Source organism: Neovison vison, chromosome 14 (assembly GCF_020171115.1).
Source record: "Neovison vison isolate M4711 chromosome 14, ASM_NN_V1, whole genome shotgun sequence".
In the NCBI taxonomy this organism is placed as follows: Eukaryota; Metazoa; Chordata; class Mammalia; order Carnivora; family Mustelidae; genus Neogale; species Neogale vison.
Window position 1 is genome coordinate 23,362,979 of NC_058104.1, and position 18,847 is coordinate 23,381,825.

General features: G+C 48.2%; 1 protein-coding gene across 2 annotated transcripts in view; it reads right to left on the reverse strand.

Moving 5' to 3' along the window:
- Positions 1-18,847, reverse strand: part of GRIN2A (glutamate ionotropic receptor NMDA type subunit 2A) — a 378,157-nt gene that overhangs the window by 53,734 nt on the left and 305,576 nt on the right. For both annotated transcript variants that reach the window (XM_044232754.1, XM_044232753.1), the window contains exons 7-9: positions 15,701-15,826; positions 12,021-12,250; positions 4,549-4,709 (exon numbers count right to left, since the gene is read on the reverse strand). In XM_044232754.1, coding sequence (XP_044088689.1) covers positions 4,549-4,709; positions 12,021-12,250; positions 15,701-15,826 — 517 coding nt within the window. The remainder of the gene's footprint in view (positions 1-4,548; positions 4,710-12,020; positions 12,251-15,700; positions 15,827-18,847) is intronic.

Consider the following 18,847-nt stretch of genomic DNA (forward strand, 5'->3'; position numbering starts at 1 on the left):
TTCTCTTACACCACACACAAAGATAAACTTGAAATGGATAAAAGACCTCAATATGAGACAGGAATCTATCCATATCCTAGAGGAGAACACAGGCAGTAACCTCTTCAACATCAGCCATGGCAACTTCTTTCAAGACATGTCTCCAAAGGTGAAGGAAACAAAAGCAAATATGAACTTTGGGGACTTCATCAAGATAAAAAGCTTCTGCACAGCAAAGGAAATGGTCAACGAAACAAAGAGGCAACCCACAGAATGGGAGAAGATATCCGCAAATGATACTACAAAGGCCTGATAATCCAAGACCTATAAAGAACTTCTCAAACTCAACACATATAAAACAGATAATTAAATCAAAGTGGGCAGAAGAAATGAAGAGACAGTTGTCCAATGAAGACATACAAATGATTGACAGACACATGTCAAAATGCTCATCATCATTAGCCATCAAGAAAATCGAAATCAAAACCACATTGAGACACCACCCTACACCAGTTAGAATGGCCAAAATTAACAAGGCAGGGAACAACAAATGTTGCAGAGGATATGAAGAAAGGAGAACCCTCTTATACTATTGGTGGGAATGCAAGTTGGTACAGCCACTTTGGAAAACAATGTGGAGATTCCTCAAAAAACTAAACATAGAGCTACCCTATGACCCAAAAATTGCACTACTGGGTATTTACCCCAAAGATACAGATGCAGTGAAAAGAAGGGCTACATGTACCCCAATGTTCACAGTAGCAATGTCACAATAGCTAAACTACGGAAAGACCCAAGATGCCCTTCAGATGAATGAATAAAGAAGATGTGGTTCATATATACAATGGAATATTACTCAGCCATCAGAAAGGATGAATACCCACCATCTGCACGGACATGGATGGGACCGGAGGAGATTATGCTGAGTGAAGTAAGTCAAGCAGAGAAAGTCAATTACCATACGGTTTCACTTACTTGTGGAATATAAGGAATAACATGAAGAACATTAGGAGAAGGAAAGGAAAAGTGAAGGGGGGAGAATCAGAAGGGGAGACGAACCAAGAGAGACTATGGACTCCGAGAAATAAACTGAGGGTTTTAGAGGAGAGGGGGTTGGGGGATGGGCAAGCCTGGTGATGGGTCTTAAGGAGGGCACAGATTACATGCAGCACTGGGTGTTATACGCAAAATATGAATCTTGGAACACTACATCAAAACCTAATAATGTAGTGTATGGTGACTAACACATACAATACAAAAATGTAAAACGGAAATGAGATGTGAGAAGGAAGGAAAAGATCAGAAGCAAGACGACAGAGATGACATGACTTGAAGGACAGAAGTCTTGGAGGAGGAGGAGCAGACGTGACCCACATGGAGTTGGTAGGATCTTGGGATGGTTCTGTGTTGACATCTCGTCTCTCATAATCCCTCGAGGGGTTCGAATCCTAGCTCATGCTATCCCCCAAGATAGCGTCCAAGCATGAAAAATAACTTTCTGCCTTTGGAGTGGAGAAGGGCTCAGAATCCAGAAGACTTAAAAAAAGATTGATAAATCAGACTGTTAAAACAAAACAAAAACTCAGCATGGAAAAACAAACACCATCTGGAAGCTCAAAAGATAAGAAAGGTGGGAACACCATTGGTAACCGTACCTATTTCTCCAATCTGTAAATTAGGAAGAAAAAGACCAACAGACCAACAGAAAAAAAATAATGAATGTTTTAAAAAAAAGGAACTGCAGAAGGCTTTTAATTACACCCTGACTGATCTGGAGGGACACAGGATACTCAGGAAATGTGGCCACTGTGGGGGGTACAAGATAGGAGAGAAACAGTGTGGCAGGAAAGTTCTTCCCTGTTTATCTTTTTCTACAACAACTTTTGATTTTGAATTATGTAAATGTGCTCTCTGTTCAAAATTTAATTTAATTTAATTTACATAGTTAGCTAAGCAGAGCTCGTTAAAGGAGTAAGTGGTTTTCCCAACCTCAACTCGCTCGAAACGGAACCTCCTGGAAAGAGCATGGCCATGTCCTCACCCTTATGGGTGCGCAGAGCTCTTTCTTTCATTCTTTTATTTTTTTTTAAAGATTTTATTTATTTGAGAGAGAGAGAGAGAGAGAGAGAGCGCACAAGCAGGGAGCCCAATGCGAGACTTGATCCCAGGACTCTGGGATCATGACCTGAGCTGAAGGCAGACACTTTACCAACTAAGCCACGGAGGCATCTGCAGAGTTCTTTCTTTAAAAAAGACTCCTGGGGTGCCTGGGTGGCTCAGTGGGTTGAGCCGCTGCCTTTGGCTCAGGTTGTGATCTCGGGGTCCTGGGATTGGGCCCTGTATCAGGCTCTCTGCTCAGCAGGGAGCCTGCTTCCTCCTCTCTCTCTGCCTGCCTCTCTGCCTACTTGTGACCTCTCTCTGTCAAATAAATAAATAAAATCTTAAAAAAAAAAAAAAAGACTCCTACCCCTCTAGCTCTAGTTTCTGAGCTTAATGTAACAGGACAAAACGTCCCCCACACGGATGACTGAGTATAGGGCAGACCTGCCATCTGCCCAAGTTTGCTGGGATGGATGTCAGAATTATTACATGGCTTCCCAAAAACAATTTGTACAATTTATGACCAGGAACTGTTTCCATTCCTCTGTTCCTTTTTGTTCGCATTGTTTTTTTAAAAAAATGGGAAAAGAAAGGAAACAACGCATTTTGTGTGCTGGGTGACAGATGGATGGAGAGGGGGCGAGCCAGGCTCCACCCGCCTGTTTCTAACCACTGTTTGCATTCGCCGCCTGTCCCGAGCCATAGTGTATGTTGATGAAAAGACCACGGCGGAAAGAAACAAACAAAACCCATAAGTGGGGCTCAGCCGGAAAGCCGTCGGAATTTTCTGGTATCTCGTAAAATCGAACATATGCGCATCTGTAGCGGGGCGAGTCCTGTCTCAGGTACACACTGAGAACAACGTGTCCCCTTGTGCCGGGACAGAGCTGGCGGAGAACACCCCTAGGAGCCCTCCTCGCCAGAGCCCCCGATGGGACACCGCCCCCACGCTCCCCAAGATGAGAAAAACTGAATGGCCGTGGGGCCTGGCCCCATCCTGAAACACCCCGCAGCGATGAAAAGGCGGGCCGTGGACGACACGCGACCGTGTCCCAAACAGACCTGCTCAGCTGAAAGAAAACAGAACAGAAAACGTCTGCTGTGATTTCACCTGCACGTGAGAACAGCCGGCCGAAAGCATCCCGAGCTTTAGACGCGAGACCGGCCCCTGGACAAGGGGGTGCTGGGCTTTCTGGGAACCGGCCAGGTCTTGTGATTGGACCTGGATGGTCAGTTTGTGCCAAGTCCTCGGGCCCTCTACACTACATGTGTATCTTTTCTGCATTCGTGTTACGCTCGAATACGATGTTTTTAAAAAATCACCCCAAGCCAGTGCGAGCGGTATGTGGAGAAGTCACAGGCTTCTCAAGTCCCTGCTGAGGTACTAAAGAGATTCCACAGAGACTGAAGAGACAAAATGCCACCAGCCAAAGCTCCTGGAAAGCATGCAGGGATGAGGCTTGAGGGTTTAGACGGGGCCCGTGTGCCCCACCGGACACGAGGGAGCAGCCCCAGGGGTGGGCTTGCAGGACGGCCGAGAGGAAGAGGCCGCAGACCAAGCTCCAGGGGGGCTCAGGACAGCCACGGATCACTGCTCGAGAATCCCCATCACCCACGTGGCCCACGGAAATCCGTTTTCTGCCCTCGTGAACGAACTTCAATCAGAAACAGACTTGTTTTGAGTGGCACCCTCCCAGAAACACACTTCGCCCATCCCTGGCATTCTGAAGCTCCGGGTACGAGTCCCATCTTACAGATGAGGCTGGGAACAAGGAGGCATCTGCCCCGAGTCAGAGAAACAGCAGCAGGGGGAGGGGAGCCACACTCCAGCTTGGCATCCTCAACTCCCGGCCTCGGTGCCGTCTTTTCTAGACGGCTCCTTATCTCGAGCGTGCAAGGCTCTACGATGCCAACAGGTAGACGGGAACCTCAGCCTTGGCTTTTGAGAGAACGAGTTCACACGGCTTTTCTCTCCCCGTCTCCTCTCTTCTCTGTCAATGCGATACTATCAGCTTTCACGCAAAGCTGCACCCCCAAAAACTCCTACCCCAAACCAGATAAGAGCCCATAGCCCGTCCCTTTCACCACGGTCAAGAAGCTCACAAACTGTTCAGATCAGTTCTCTTTGGCTGAAATCTCCCACAGAGTCGGCCCCAGCTCTTAATCGCTTTAAGAAAACCGTCTGGCTCTCTGCATTTCAAAGCATCCCGGCTTTGCTTTTCCTTAACACAACTCTGAGGGAAGCCCTTGATACGTCTCAGGTGCACAAAAGCAGCCCTCCACTGGGGTTCATCTTAACCGCTTTCCAGAAAATACAGAGCTGAGGGCAAATAAACACCAAAACGGAGGAGAGTCATTTTCCTGTGAGGTTTACGGGCTGGTAGGCCTGCGGAGGGAGGGGAAAAAAAAAAAAGAAAAGAAAAAGGAAAAAAAAAAAACAACCCCAAAACCAACCCATCCCATCCTTACCCTGTTTTCAAGCTGACCAAGGCATCCTCGACTCCCTTCTGATTGAATTTGGTCATGTACTGATGCATGTAGGGGTAGTTATTACGAATGTTTCTCTCAGTACTGCCGTTAGGCACCGTGCCAAATCGGAAAGGTGGGGAATAGTCGTGAGGTCTCTGAAACTGGAGAGAGAAAGAGGGAGACAAGACGGACAGACAGACAGGGCAGAGACAGAGAGAGAAGAAGTCAGCCACCATTCTGTCTTGTGTCAGAGTCCAACATACGCATGACGTACAACATCCGCACAGGACGGCTGAAAAAAAAAACCGAGAATTTGAGGGCTTCCTTTTTTATTTAATCACTCCTGCCGCTGGCCTGCGAGCTCTAGGAGGTCAGGAACAGTATCTGTCTCGTTCCCACCTGTCCAGCAGTGCCCAGCAGTGGGCCGGGCTGGGTGTACTACAGACATCTGTTGGATCGGCTTTTTTGACCCCGGTATAGAGCTAGCCTTGCAGTGGGCACGTGGGCCATACTCAGGAGACACCAAGTGGGCTAGAATGAAGGTATTGCTTTACTCGGTTCATTTATCTATCTTCTAGTGAAATTTTCTGCTTTCCCCCACCAATCCCTCCCTTCTCCGGATCCCACGGACAATTGCCGTCACCTCCCCCAGGAAATGATGAGCCGTGGAACGTATCACCCCAAAATATGCGTCCTTGGCATAAGAGGCTGGCTTCTTTGGCTGGCTATTTTTAAGAAACAGCAGACACAAAAGAAGCTCTGGAGAGAAGTTAACCCTTCCGTAAGACGCGTTAACACGGATAAGGGAAAGCTCTACCTAGAGGGAGGTCTTCCCCTCAGCTCCCGGAAAAGGAAGAGGATTTGAACTGTAGAAACTCTTTACCAGTGTTGAAGGCACCCACTTAAATCTGCCTGATAACCCCACCCGTGTTTAACTGTGCTTTTCCTGACGACCTCTCATCCCTGGCCTCCCCACTCGGGCTTCCGGCATCGCTCTTTTGTGGTTAGCTGGAGGGGCCGCTCAAGCTGGAGGCTTGGGCCACTTCAGGGAGGTACTCGGTTTTCCTGGGCATGTCCTATGTCTACAGAAGATATCTGTGCTATTAAACCTATGTTTGTGTTTCTCCTGTCAATCTGTCTTTTATTACAGAGGAGTCTCAGCCAAGAACCTACAAGGGTAGAGGGAAAATTACCTTTCCTGCCCTACAAGTTTGCCATTCCCTCTTTCTCCACTCACCCATTCATTCACACACGCATGCATCCAAGACTTATTGGGGGCCTGATCTCTTCCGGGCACGATGACAGGCTCCGTGAACATTTCTGGAGCTGAAGTTCCTCCTAACCATTAGCCTCCCGGTGATGCCCACGTCTTGCTTGGCTCCCAGGCCTCCAGAAAGGCTGGATGTCCATGTTCTGCTTCTCTTCCCTGATTAACTGATACCATCTGTTCACGACATCACTGTTTGGGGCAACCCAACCAGATTCGGAGTCAAGAGTCCTAGGTCTGAGTCCCAGACACAGAAATAAAATCTCGCGCCAGCACAGGGAAACAGGTACAAGTGTGAGCTCAAGTTCAGAGGTTAAAAAATTGGGTTCTGTCATTAACAAACTGTGGGACCTTGTATAAAGCACTTCACACTGTCCCCATTTGTTTCCTGTCCCTAGAGTGGAAAACACACCAGTCCTTCCCTTGCAGGGTCAACCGGAAGTTCTAAAATTATTATAATTTGTCAAGTAATTAAAATACTGCCTGCAACAGACTAAGCACTCAAAAATAGTTACTATGGGGACGCCTGGGTGGCTCAGTTGGTTAAGCAGCTGCCTTCGGCTTGGGTCATGATCCCAGCCTCCTGGGATCGAGTCCCACAAGAAGCTGGGCTTCTTGCTCAGCAGGGAGCCTACTTCTCCCTCTGCCTCTGCCTGCCTCTCAATCTGCCTGTGCTCACTCTCTCTGTCAAATAAATAAATAAAATCTTTAAAAAAAATAGTTACTATTATTTTTTTATTTTTACTATTAACATGGGCAAAAAAGTAACCTGGGCTTCATTTTTCCATGATGTATGAAATTCTGGATCTTTAAAGGAAGGATAACAATGGCCAGCCCTCTCCGAGGACTTGCTTGGGGCCAGCCATGTGCCAAGGACTTTACAGATGTTGGATCTTTTCATCCTCATGATGAATCTGCCAGGTAGCTCATCTTGGAGGCTCCATTTTACAGATGAAGAAACTGAGGCTCAAAGAGATTAGCTGACCTGTTTAGGATCCCACTGCTTGCAAGAAGCAGCCCAGAATCCAACCCTTCGTATGCCTGGCCTCATGAACTCTGTCATTCCTCACAGACCGTCACTAGCAACCCCTCCTCTTTTAGAGGGAAGGGAAGGACACCCAGCAAAGCCACGGCGGGACCAAGCCTGGGATCCACAGATGTCTCCGACTTGCAAGCCAGCCTGTCTTCCGTGCAGCTCAGAGCTGCTGGAGAAGGCGTCCGAGTTTACCCAAGTCAAACGAATCGAAAACATCATTCTTCCATCCAGACTCACACTTCACTTTACCGTTAATTAAAATTTCCAGTTGAAAACCATGTCCCCTAAATCAGGCACGCCGCTGTGTAATAAGCAGCCACTACCGCATTTGGGGGAAGTGGCCATACCCTGTCCAAATGAGACCCTGCTGCTGGTGCCTTGCATTGGGAGACTGCGTGCGTGCATGCGTGTCTGTGCGCACGTGCACACCCACGTACGAACAGCAAAATGCTCTTTGCACTTAGTGTGGCAGGCAGTGCCCCAACTCATCGCCAAGTGGGGAGGGAGTGCCGGCACGGGCTCGTTGGCACGGCAGCCACCGATTCTGGGGATTGCGGTAATGATGCTATTCGTAAATCTAGCTGTTAACAGCAGCCGCCAACCCTCCGGGGGCGTGGACCGTTGGAACCCTGGACCAAGAGCCTTCCGCTCCAGTCCCCATACGCGGCGCGGAAGCCACGTAGCTCTTCAGGGTTCCTTCCGTCTCTGTTTCTCTTCACACAGTGATGGAGACAGATATTCAACCTCAGGGATGAATTTCTGTGCTTCCCGGGCCTGGACTGGACCCTCCCTGCGTGCAAAATCCAGCCCAGCCCCGAGATCCAAGAACCTTTCCCATTATGTAAAGGCTGTCAAACTTTTTAAAGGAGGGATCTCAGGGCACAGTCCATAGCCCAGGACACTCCTTCACGCCCACGCCCTCCACGCACGCACACGCACGTGGGCACCTCTGCGGGGCACTTCTCCTATGGGGGATCTATTCTAACGTCATCCGCTATGTTCTATTTTTTTTTTTTTTAAATGGTCACAACCTCTGAATTATTTTCATGACTCCCTCAAAAGCCAGGACCTACACAGTGAAAAACAGGGGCAAGCGCAGCTCATCTCTTAAATCCCGGGGCCTCCCACTGAGGACACAGTCCATGTACTTGACCGGAAGGATTTCCAGCGCCACCTTCTCCTGGAGGGTTCCGTGTGCAAACAGAAAGAAAGAAACGTGCGCTCGAGCAAAGGAAGGGATGAGGCAGAGAGGTCCCCGCTCAGCCTGAGACCACAGAGCAGTATCATCACGATGCCTGGGGGGCAGGAGAACTCCCTGGGGTTTCTTGCTCTGAAGGCAAGCCCTTTAGGGTAGAGGAAGTAGAGATGCAAGATACGGGAAATGAAACGTTTAGGGAAAACATGGCAACTGACCAGGACATTGCTTCATTCCTTTAACACACCCAAACTATACACTCGTTAAAAATACCTGCCTTCTGTGGCTATAAATAAGGGGCTTGGCACCTGGGAGCCCCGTGTATCAGGTACGGTCTTCTCCTGCGGGTGGTGGGCTGCACCACGAAACAACCAGGGGCCCTTAGCAGGGAGGAGAGGTTCAGAGGCCTCTCTGTTCAGCCAGTGACCACCCAGCAGTCTGGACGCAGCGCTGAGAGACAGCCCAGCTTCACGGGGACACGTGCCAGGGCTCCTCTGCCAAGGAGACGCCCGGAAAACCCCCTTTTTATCACCAAAGGCCAGCGAATGAAGCGGCTCGTGAGATCCCGGACGTGAGGAAGGGGCTCACCGGGCAGGGAGGCTGATCACGAAGGAGGAGGAGGAGGGCGATGAAGAGGAGGGGAAGGTGGAAGGAGGAAGAGCTCTTCTAATAGGATTATCCACCATGTGCTAGGCACGGGGTGGTGATTATTTCTAAGCCTCCTATCAACCTTGCCAGAGAGGTATTAATACCCGCCCCCACTCTCGTTAGGAAATTAAGCCTTGGGGATACGGACATACGGAAGGCCCCATGGCCATGTTGCGGCAAGGTCAAGATCGGACCGCAGGTTCACTGGACCCCGAAGATGACAGTGCTCTTCCCACATTACGCTGCTTCCCAGGGATGGAGCTCCGCTACCCTAGTGATCGCCAGCACATTGGAAAGGTTCCCCACCAACATTTCAACTTTCCTTCAGTAATTCCTAGGGGAGCATCTACCCACGAATCTGCTTATTTATAATTGAAGCCAAGCTCATCTAAGCACTGTGGGCTTCAAAGGTGCTTTTCCCAGCAAGCACCGAGGCTGCAAAATGCTTGAAAAGCATCATAAACCCAAGTTGTTCCATAGGTAATGGTGATTTTAAAAAAGGCGGGGAGGGGGGAAGCCCACCGTGTACAGTATTAAAATAAATTGATTCAGTACAGATTTTTGTTTTGCAGACTTTCTTGGGAGATCTGCTATTAATCTTCTGGGAGCATTTAGCTTATGTACGCCAAGAATTTTGCTGTTTATCTAATCGTATCAAGCATTTAATTAAGAGAGCTAGCCGCTTGCCGCTAATGCTCTGAGCTTGGAGGCCCAGCTGTGTCCCACGAGGATGTGGGATCTGTTCCTGGGTGTTCTCCGAGTCAGGGAAGGTCAGTCAAATTATTAGTGCTTCTAATTCATTTTCACAAGCGGTCATGTTATTTAGACTCAAAACTATGTGGCCAGGGACTGTTTTCTCCCTTTGCCTTTGAACATGGCAACAAAAAGCAACATGGGCTGCCAACTACTTTCTTGAGAAACCCTTTGCTGAAGATGCGGCCCCCACTGCTTCTGCGGGACCTCCAGCTGCTTATTTTGGCCCCCTACGGTGTGACGGCGTCATGGCCTGATGCTTTGTAGCCGTAGGGGACTCTAGGGGCTACAAGGCACGTTCACGGTGGCTGTCTCTTATCGCGCTCGCTCCAACCTCTTCTCCCAAATGTAGGGGGAGGAATGAGGTGGCGGGGCCCATGCAGCCCACACATGGCGGGTGGTGGAGGGGGACGGGGGGATGGGGATAGGAACAGAGCCTTCTTGACTCAATCTGCTGTCTCACAGGTGCCATGAGCTTTAGAAGCTAACCCAGAGCCAAGGCTTGGGTGAATACCATATAGTAAGGAATGGCTCCCGGAGAGATCCGGAAGGGAACACGGGCAGGAGGTTAGGGACTGAGAGGAAGCCAACTGAGGGGTGATTTGGGGCAACGCCTCAGCTTCCACCTGATCCCACAGAGAGCTCCAGAGAAAGCGTCTCCTGGGCGCCTGGACGCAATGGAGTTGCTGGGGTTTTGGGCCCACAGTGGGTGGCTGCTGGTCACAGGGAACTGGACTGGGGGAAATCCAATCTCCAGGCCTTTACTGTTCCAGGACACCAAGGTCAACACCTCTGAAGATCCCTGCTAGGAGCCTCTGTTAGCAAATGGGGGATGGGCACACAGAGCTGGAAAAGGGGACGCCGGGAGAGCTGGATGGGGCGCCCACAGTGTCCTCCACACCACGCACTTCTCACTCAACATACAAGTACGTCCTGAGCACCCCTACATGCCAACGAACTCTACCTCTAATCTCATCAGTCTCACCTCCTTTATGATACTGGTCCCGCCTGAGATGTCCTCCCCCATTTCCGTTTACTTGCCTGTTGGCTTATTACTTTCTACTAGGACTTCAGTTTCATGGGAGTATAAGCTCAGGCTGCAAAGCTTGCCATAGTGGCTGAGAACACCTCTTCCAGGAGGTGACATTCCCCCTCAGGCCTGACAGTCAAGCAGGAGCCAGCCACAGATACTGGGGGAGAGCATACGAGGCAGAGCCTGTGACCAGTGCAAGAGTCCTGTGGTGGAAAGATGCTTGGGATACTGAAGGAACATGGTGGCAGGAGTTGGGGGGCTGGGGGGGGGCTCATGAGCAAGAAGGAGTGTACTCCTGGGGGGTGGGCCAGAGGATCCAGGGCTCTCCCGCCACCGGAAGCAGCCTGGCATTTACTCAAGCCGCAGTGGGAAGCCATCAGAGAGAGACCAACCCCGCCCCCGCCCCTCATCATCTCCCTGATGACAGGCCTTCTCTGCGCCTCTTTCAAGCACAGCGTATGTCACAGAAAAGCGGTTAGGGCTTTTCATGGTTGATTTTCTATTCAGCAGTTTGTTGATGAATACCAAAAGAATATACGTAGACTTATGTCAGCAAGACACGCTGGTGAGATTTTATAAAGAGAGACGATCACCCACATACACGAGCTGGACAATCTCGGCCGAGCAGCAATCCCCACACTGCTGAGCGCAGCAAGTCAGAGTCTGTTTGCTGAACCCACAATTTCAATGGAAAGATGCACCCAGTTTACCTCTCTTCTTCCCCCGTGCGCCTTTCTCAATAGCCGCTCACAGCCCACCCCCCTCGCAGCACGACAGTGGAGAATGGAGACGGCAGGTGTGAGTCCTGCCATCTTGCTGACTTGGGGAGCACAGCCCCATGTGGCGGGGGCCCGGAGACACGCCCGAGTAAAAGGAGCCGGTGGTGAATGAAAAGCCCTCTCTGTTCCTTTTGTGTCCCCTGAGGAAGTTCCAGGTGAGTCGAGGACGCAGACGGTGGGGCTGCCCGACCACCCGGGTCAAAAGGAGCTGTCAATCTGGTCTCCAGATAGGCTAGGCCTTAGAGATGACGTTCGTTCATATCATGGATGAAAAACCCAAGTCCTGGCAGGTCCTAGAGACTCGGCCAAGGCTGGAGAACAGGAAGGTGGCTACAGCCGAGAGCACCCCACTTCCTCCCTAGTTGTCCCCCATAGAGGCTCGTTGTCTTCTACACCATCACATGCTCCCTTGAAGGGAGAACCCCAGCCTGGGCCCTCCCACGGCTCACAGAGCTTTGGGAACCGTCCCTGTCGTGATCCTGTAACTATAAGAAGGGACCTTTGGCAGAAACAGTGCTTCCTAATGAAATCTGGAATCTTTTAGCCCCTTCAGGGCTGAGCTTAAGGTACTGTTTCTAAAGTTCTTAGCAATATGTCAATTTAAGTTCAGAGGCAAAACAAAAACAAAAACAAAACCCATCAGGCTTTCGGGTTTGGAGTCAGTTGATGGGTTTGGATAATAGGAGCCCGCATCGCGCCCTTCTGAGGGGAAGCAGGTAAGAGCCAACCCTTGGGCAGTGAGGAAAGCGAGGTGACCTTACCTTTTTGTCACTGAGGCCGGTCACTTGGTCCACGAATTCCTCCTGGATCATGAAAGCAGCCAGGTTGGCCGTGTAACTGGCCAGGAAGATGACGGCGAAGAAGGCCCACACAGACACCATGATCTTGCTGGTGGTCCCTTTGGGGTTCTGCACAGGCACGGAGTTGTTGAACACCAGGCCCCAGAGGAGCCATATAGCTTTGCCAATCGTGAAAGAAGGCCCGTGGGGTGCTGCCAATAACAGAAAGGACAGTATCGTCTCCGAAGGACAACATGGCGGCCATCCGCAGCCCTGCCGCGGGTCTGAAGATGGAACGGGTCTCTCATGCTTGCCCCCCATCACTGCCCAGAACCCCGGCCACCCTAACCCCCTTTATCTTCAACAACGAGCACTCCTCCCACATCTCTGGCTAGATTCTTGCCACATTTCTTAAAAGAAGGGGAAGTCAAAAATAAACAAGAAAGGAGAAGCAAACGGCCATGTAAAATGTGGGTTTGGATGAAACGTTGCATTCGGGCCGGTTGTAAATTTGGATTCGATTTCCATTTGGGGGACCCAATCTCCTTTAATAGATAGAGCGCGCCTTACAAAAACGTGTGCGTGGGGGCGGCTTCGGTTCTCACCGGGTGATGTGTGGTATTCTAATCTGACTGTCCCTAGCAACTGCTCCTGCCCAAACTCAGATGGGAATGAAACCAAATGAAAAGGAGAGTAGAGGAATGAAACCACAGTAAAGGAATTCCACAGTAGAGGAATGAAACCAAAGGTAAACCCTCTGCAAATGGAAGACATCAAGGAGCCAAACAATAGAGCTTCATTCTTCCAGCAATTCCCAGATGGAAGACATGTGGCTGCAGGTCATGGACCATGAATGAGCTTTGATATCCCAGCACTTTCTCTCCCTCGGTGTAGCCTTGAAACACCCACAGGTCCCTTTGAAGATTCTGAAATGGGCCTTGTAGTCAGCTGAACTAAAGAGGCAGGGCAACGTGGCCCAATGTGTTGGTGGGGGAGGGTGGGCTACGCACTCTGGGAAATGCACGCTATAGGGCTTTCACAACTCTTTTGCACAAGGGGGGAAACAACCAAGGTCTGCCCTCATTTCGTAGGCAAAGGTCTTCCTTCAGCAGAAGGTTAATTTTTATGTCATTTAAGTAAATGAAGATCTGAAAAAATGATCTACTCAGACTTTAGTTGGCAACATCAGCAGAGCAGCAGAAGTGAATCACGGATTGAAGGTATGACATTCCGGGCAAGGAGCCTGGGAGAGGCAAGCTTTCTGCACATGGGAGGCCAGACTCTGGCTGCACCAATATTTATAACATCCCCCATTCGGCACATTAAAGGGAAGTCAATTAATTCTGGTACGCTCCATCTCAAACTCTTCCATCTCTCTTTGCCTAGTTACATAATAAATCTTCTGGGCTTATTCCCCAAATGCCAAGAACTCTTAGGAAAAAAAAATTAGAGCCCATCCAGTTAACTTCATGAGCTACTTAATTTTATTAGGGATGCGTGCTGGCCAGGAGTGACAGCTGTATGGGAATCAGAAACAGGCCCTTGTAGGGGTTCTGTCCAAGACTTTTGGGAATTCCTGATTCATGAATACCATTACTGAGCCGTGCATAAAATCTTCCCCATAAAGTGCAGTGAAATGTAACAGAAAACCATACTGCACAAAGAAACAAGTCACTGGTCTTTCTGGAGAGCTTCCACAAGCAGATGAGCAGGGAACGAGACGCCTTGGGGTGACGGAAGGGATAAAGAGGGGGTGGGCTGGGCTCCTCGCTTTACCATGGTCTTGGAACTGTGGGCTTCAGCCAAAGGAGGAATCACCACAAGTGACTGGTCTTGGGATCATGTCTGATCTTTCAAGATATAGCCCTGATTTACCTGCTCATCTCCAGCCAAGTCCAAACCACCATAATCCTTGCTCTCAGAAAATGAACATGTTCCTCACCAGGCTCCCTCTGTCCACTGCTGCCTGCCCTTCCCTTGTCTCGACAGAGTAGCCCCAGTGACCTTCCCCACACTGTTCATGTTTCATCCCACCTCTTCCTTTCATCTTGTATCCTGTCCACCTCCCTCACTCCCTTCTGTTTCATCGAACTCGATTCCCCGACGAGGACTGTGCATTGGCTTCTCCCTCTGCAGCAAATGCTTTTCCCTCCATTTTTTTTTTTCCTCACATGACTTCTCATTCTTCTGCTCTCAGCTTAAATGTCCTGTCTTCTGAAAGTTCTTCCCTGCTCGGCCATCGTATCTAAAGTAGGGACCCCCCTCCTGTCATTTCATTTTGGTTTCTGTCCCGCTTCTCCTTGAAATTTATTACCACCTGTGATTACTAATGCATGTGTTCATGTGTGGTCTTTGCGACTAAATTCTCGGCTCTCTGGGGGTCAGGAAATCTCTCCCCGATTTAACATGTTATTCCCCTCTCCTAGCACAGTGCCTGGCACATAGTACCCACTCGGTAAATACTCATCAAAGAAATGCATGAACTCACAAACAGCACAAACGCTGATCCCACGAACATGAATATTACCACTCACTGAAAACCTTCTCTGGTCCCACTGCTGGAAGCTCCGTATTGGTTAATGGCACTGGCCTCTTAGTGGAGGCTGACAAGTATCCCATTTAAACATAACACGATTATTCACAGCATTTTCACCGTGTTTGGTGGATGGGAGATGGTTTACAGACAGTAATCACCATTCTTCAATGGTGAAGAAGTGGAAGTTCTTAACAGGAACCAGGAACTTAGGAACTAAGTTCCTCACAGATTCCCATGACCTGTTGGCTGCCTCCAGTATGAAATCTTCCCAGTGAAAAGAGTATGCGGCAAATTCAAGTGCCCCTGATTTTGGATGGCTCTACGTCAAAGACCGGCTGTCTTCCAATGAGTAAGTCATGTTTAATGAAAAAGATTTGGTCCTAGCAGCAGCCTTTTGAAGCCATCCACCTAGAACCTGTTATGCACGGAGGAAGAGTCACTCAAAGTGATGAAATGTGCTTATGTCTGTCACATGAATACTGGTTCACATAGGTCCCTCTTCACAAGTTATAGGCAATGACTTTACAAACTACTTAATTTTATTAGGGATGTATGTTGGCCAGGTGCAATTTTCTATCTACTGATTGCAGCCTTATCGAGTATAATGCACTAATGCCAGGCACTGTCAAGAGGAAAATGCAATTCTTTGGGGGGGGAAATACCCCCCCCCTTACAATTATCTTTATTGTCAAATGAATGCAAGTGTGATTCAGTAATCTGCAGCATGTTCTGAAACTAGGTTCTATAAAAGCCATTTTCTTTGCGTAGACGGAAGGCGAGATTCACTGCAATCTTAACGTTTCTTTTGACACAGATTTCAAAAGTTAATTGCCAGAAAAACTTCTTTTTAAATCTGCTCTCTCAACAAATTGTCAGTAGTTTCCACCTAACAGCTATAGACGTCACATGATAAAATGATGAAAACGCTTCATTTGGCTTTATCCCTTTTCGGTTAAGGCAAACATCCCACCAAGGGGCAGAAGGAGGTAGTACTTGTCGCCCAGCTCCATGCCTATCGCAGACTAGCGAGACAGTATAGGGTGAGGCGTTCTGAATGGGAAGCCTTTGTAGAGAGTCCATGAAAGAGCGTTAACCTTGGGTCATATTGACGAGGGGGGTGTCTCACCTTTCCCTTTGGCTAAGTTTCTGTTGTATCCAACAGGACTGAAGTACTCGAAGACAAAAACAGCGATGGCGGACACGATGAGCAGCATCACGAACATCATGACCCAGACGGAGGCGCTGAACGGTTCTGCAGGGGAACAGGCCAGAGGGGCGGGGCATGGTCAGGGACACATGGTCATGCAGGACCAGCAAGAAGACCAGAGGTCCACTGGCAGGCTCACTGAGAAACCCGCCCTCACGTGACTCCAACCATTCAAAAGAAGCTAGTCAATGTGGATTCATACGTCTACACCGTCCTTCATTCTACAATAGATCTGAGGTATTTTATAAGGCTGCATATAATAGGATAAAAATAGAGAAGAGCACATGACATTTTCCAAATTGGGTCAAGGAGTGGAGAAACAAATGGGAGAAAGAATGCAAATAACGAGACCATCCGGTCCTGTGATCATAGTGATGTGTAGGGGACCAACGCTAGAGGGGAAGCAAGACTAGACCCAAACAGTCAAGCCTAAGGCTTCTGCAGATCAGCACGGGCTTTATTCTTGTTTTCATTTTTATCCTTAAATGTCAGAGGGACGGTGGGCAGGGAATTCCAGAAGGAAAGGGAACATTACAACCTGTTCGAAAAGGACCATAAAATCACGGAGTTGACAGCAATATTGGAAGGTCACCGTCTGCCCCCACCACTCCTGTGCTTCCCACCTCACCCTCTGCTCCAGACAGATGAGATTTCTACAAGTTTAAAATCTCATTGATGTTGGTAATGGGCTTAAATGCATTTGAAAAGTCATTTGAGGATATTACATTCACATGGTAATTCAATGAAAAACATCGCTGAGAGTAGAGGCAATGAAGTAGGAGATGGACAGATGGTTATTTCCCCACCAAAAGGAGTTTAGAGCACGCTCATTTTCATAGGGATGTCTCAGAAGGGCAGGCCAAGTCACAAGGTTCTATATCTTAGAACACTCAAGAAAGTTAAGAGCGTTTATATTCAGTCTGATTGAGAGAGCCGAATGGAGCCATTGTATCCATATGTGACACAAATTTGCTAGAAAATGAACAAAGGCTAAATTTTGGAAAATTGAATATATCTCCACCTGAATGCATCATTGGGAAGAAACTGCCCTTGGATACCAATAAATATATAATTCTTTGCCTCATAAGCAAACATTTTCTGAGGGTAAAATATAAGAAGGCCAATAACACTTCTTGAAGAGCAGACATTTTATTATTTTTAAATTGTTTTTCTGATGGAGCTAGTAATAATCGTAAGGAACTAGGCTGGTCGCAAGCCACCTTATCATTAAAGTCTGTGACTCCCTAACACAGCTAGAGGTCATCATAAATTCCAACTTAATGAGCTTACTACATAGCAAGAAACTAATATGTCCAAAGCTTTAACTACACTGGATAATTTAGAAACCAGAAGGAATGCTTTGCAATGCAGTTTTGACAGTGCGGATATGTTAAAAAGGAACAGGTAACAACACAGCCCATTCCATCTGAATAAGACAAGATGAGTTTGAAGAAATCAACAAGATTGCAACAACGTATCTTTTCGCTGAAATTACTTTGGGTGGTAGCAATACCATGGCCTTGAAATCACTGCAGTTTGGTAGTGAGGTGTATCCACACAGAACAAAGTGGGTAATTAGGGGATTAAAAATACCGAACATTCAAGATAGAAAGAAACGGTGAAGTCATTCTCTGAGTTGGGTATGTTCATGGGACAGTGTGTCTTTACTACAGGAGATCTTCGTGAGGAGTCAGCGAGCACGGACATGGAAAGTGCTGGGTGGCGGGTGGTGGTGTGTGTTGCGCACTACACACACAGTACATGAAATGGAACAGTTGTTTGATTCCATGGTTAAAGCCGGAACCTGGAGCGGGGGTAGGGGTGGGAGTGGTGTGGGGGGGTGCGCTTCCTGAAAAAGGCATCCTGGTTTAAAACCTGCGCCTTTATTAATCTGATAACTTTTCTCTGCAGGTTGCGATAACATGATAAAAAATACAAGAGGGCATCCTTTCTGAATTCTTCCTTCGCACATCAGTACCTGTAAGTGTGCAGTGGGCTTAGAAGGAAGCCGGACCAAGCAACTGATCCCAGATGTCTTCCCACTTGGAAGCGACATCTGTCACTTGACTTGTGATCATGGCACGGGGATAAAAGGCTTCTGAGACAGTGTTCTGGTTTTAGTAAGTTGGGCACCTAGGAGTGCCCTGAAGGACAGCTGTTCTCTCTCACACACACCACCATGTGTAGAAAAGCGTCAGAGTAATGGTGAAACACCACCATTAGAAGTGTCTAAGGAGGGACCCAGAAATATTTTGGGTGGCTCTGGATTACGTCCTCTACTGGTTTAAAGCAGACACATGCATTTACGAAGGGACTTCAATCTAGGAGACTCTGGGTCAGCATTTCTTTGGATCGAGTGACCCCATTTGCTTGGCAAGTCTTCGGAAGTAACTGAATGGAAATATCACAAGAGACGCCACCTCTGTCCTTGAAGAGCCACTGGTTACATTTTTACACAGAAACTCAAGAGGCATTACCTGCTAGTGTTTCCAGCGGGAGCTAATGGAGTTTGTGGAGAGAGGACAGGAAATACTGAAGAATAATGCAATCAGATTTTGAATGTTTGGGCTCTTCCAGATGACTGAGCCAGTGAATGGAAAAATGTAGCTTAGCATGATTCATTATGACTTTCAAAACCTGCCGATAATGACCGTAAATAAGGGGGTACACAATCCAATAGGGATGTAATTTAGTGAGTCGAAAAAATATGAAGGCTACTGATGTTAAAACAGCTTTGAAAATAGTTTCCTCTGGCTACAATGTATCTTTATTTTATTTTTAAAGATACGGTAGGGAGAGTAAGGGTGGAAAGGAGGCTTAACTTAGCAAAACTACCTGGCTTGTTAATGGAAATGTCCTACGAATATAGGTAAGATAAAAATCCAGGGGAAACTGGGTTGAGGCCAAATTCGATATCAGCGACCCATTTTTTAATGAGCCAAGCCAGCTGATGGTGCTTTTCCGCCCCCTCTGATGGAATTGGGAAAAAAAATTGTCTCTAGCTCACTATGGAGATATGGCGACAAATTGTGAAAAGAAACAAATCTCTAGGGGTGCCTGGGTGGC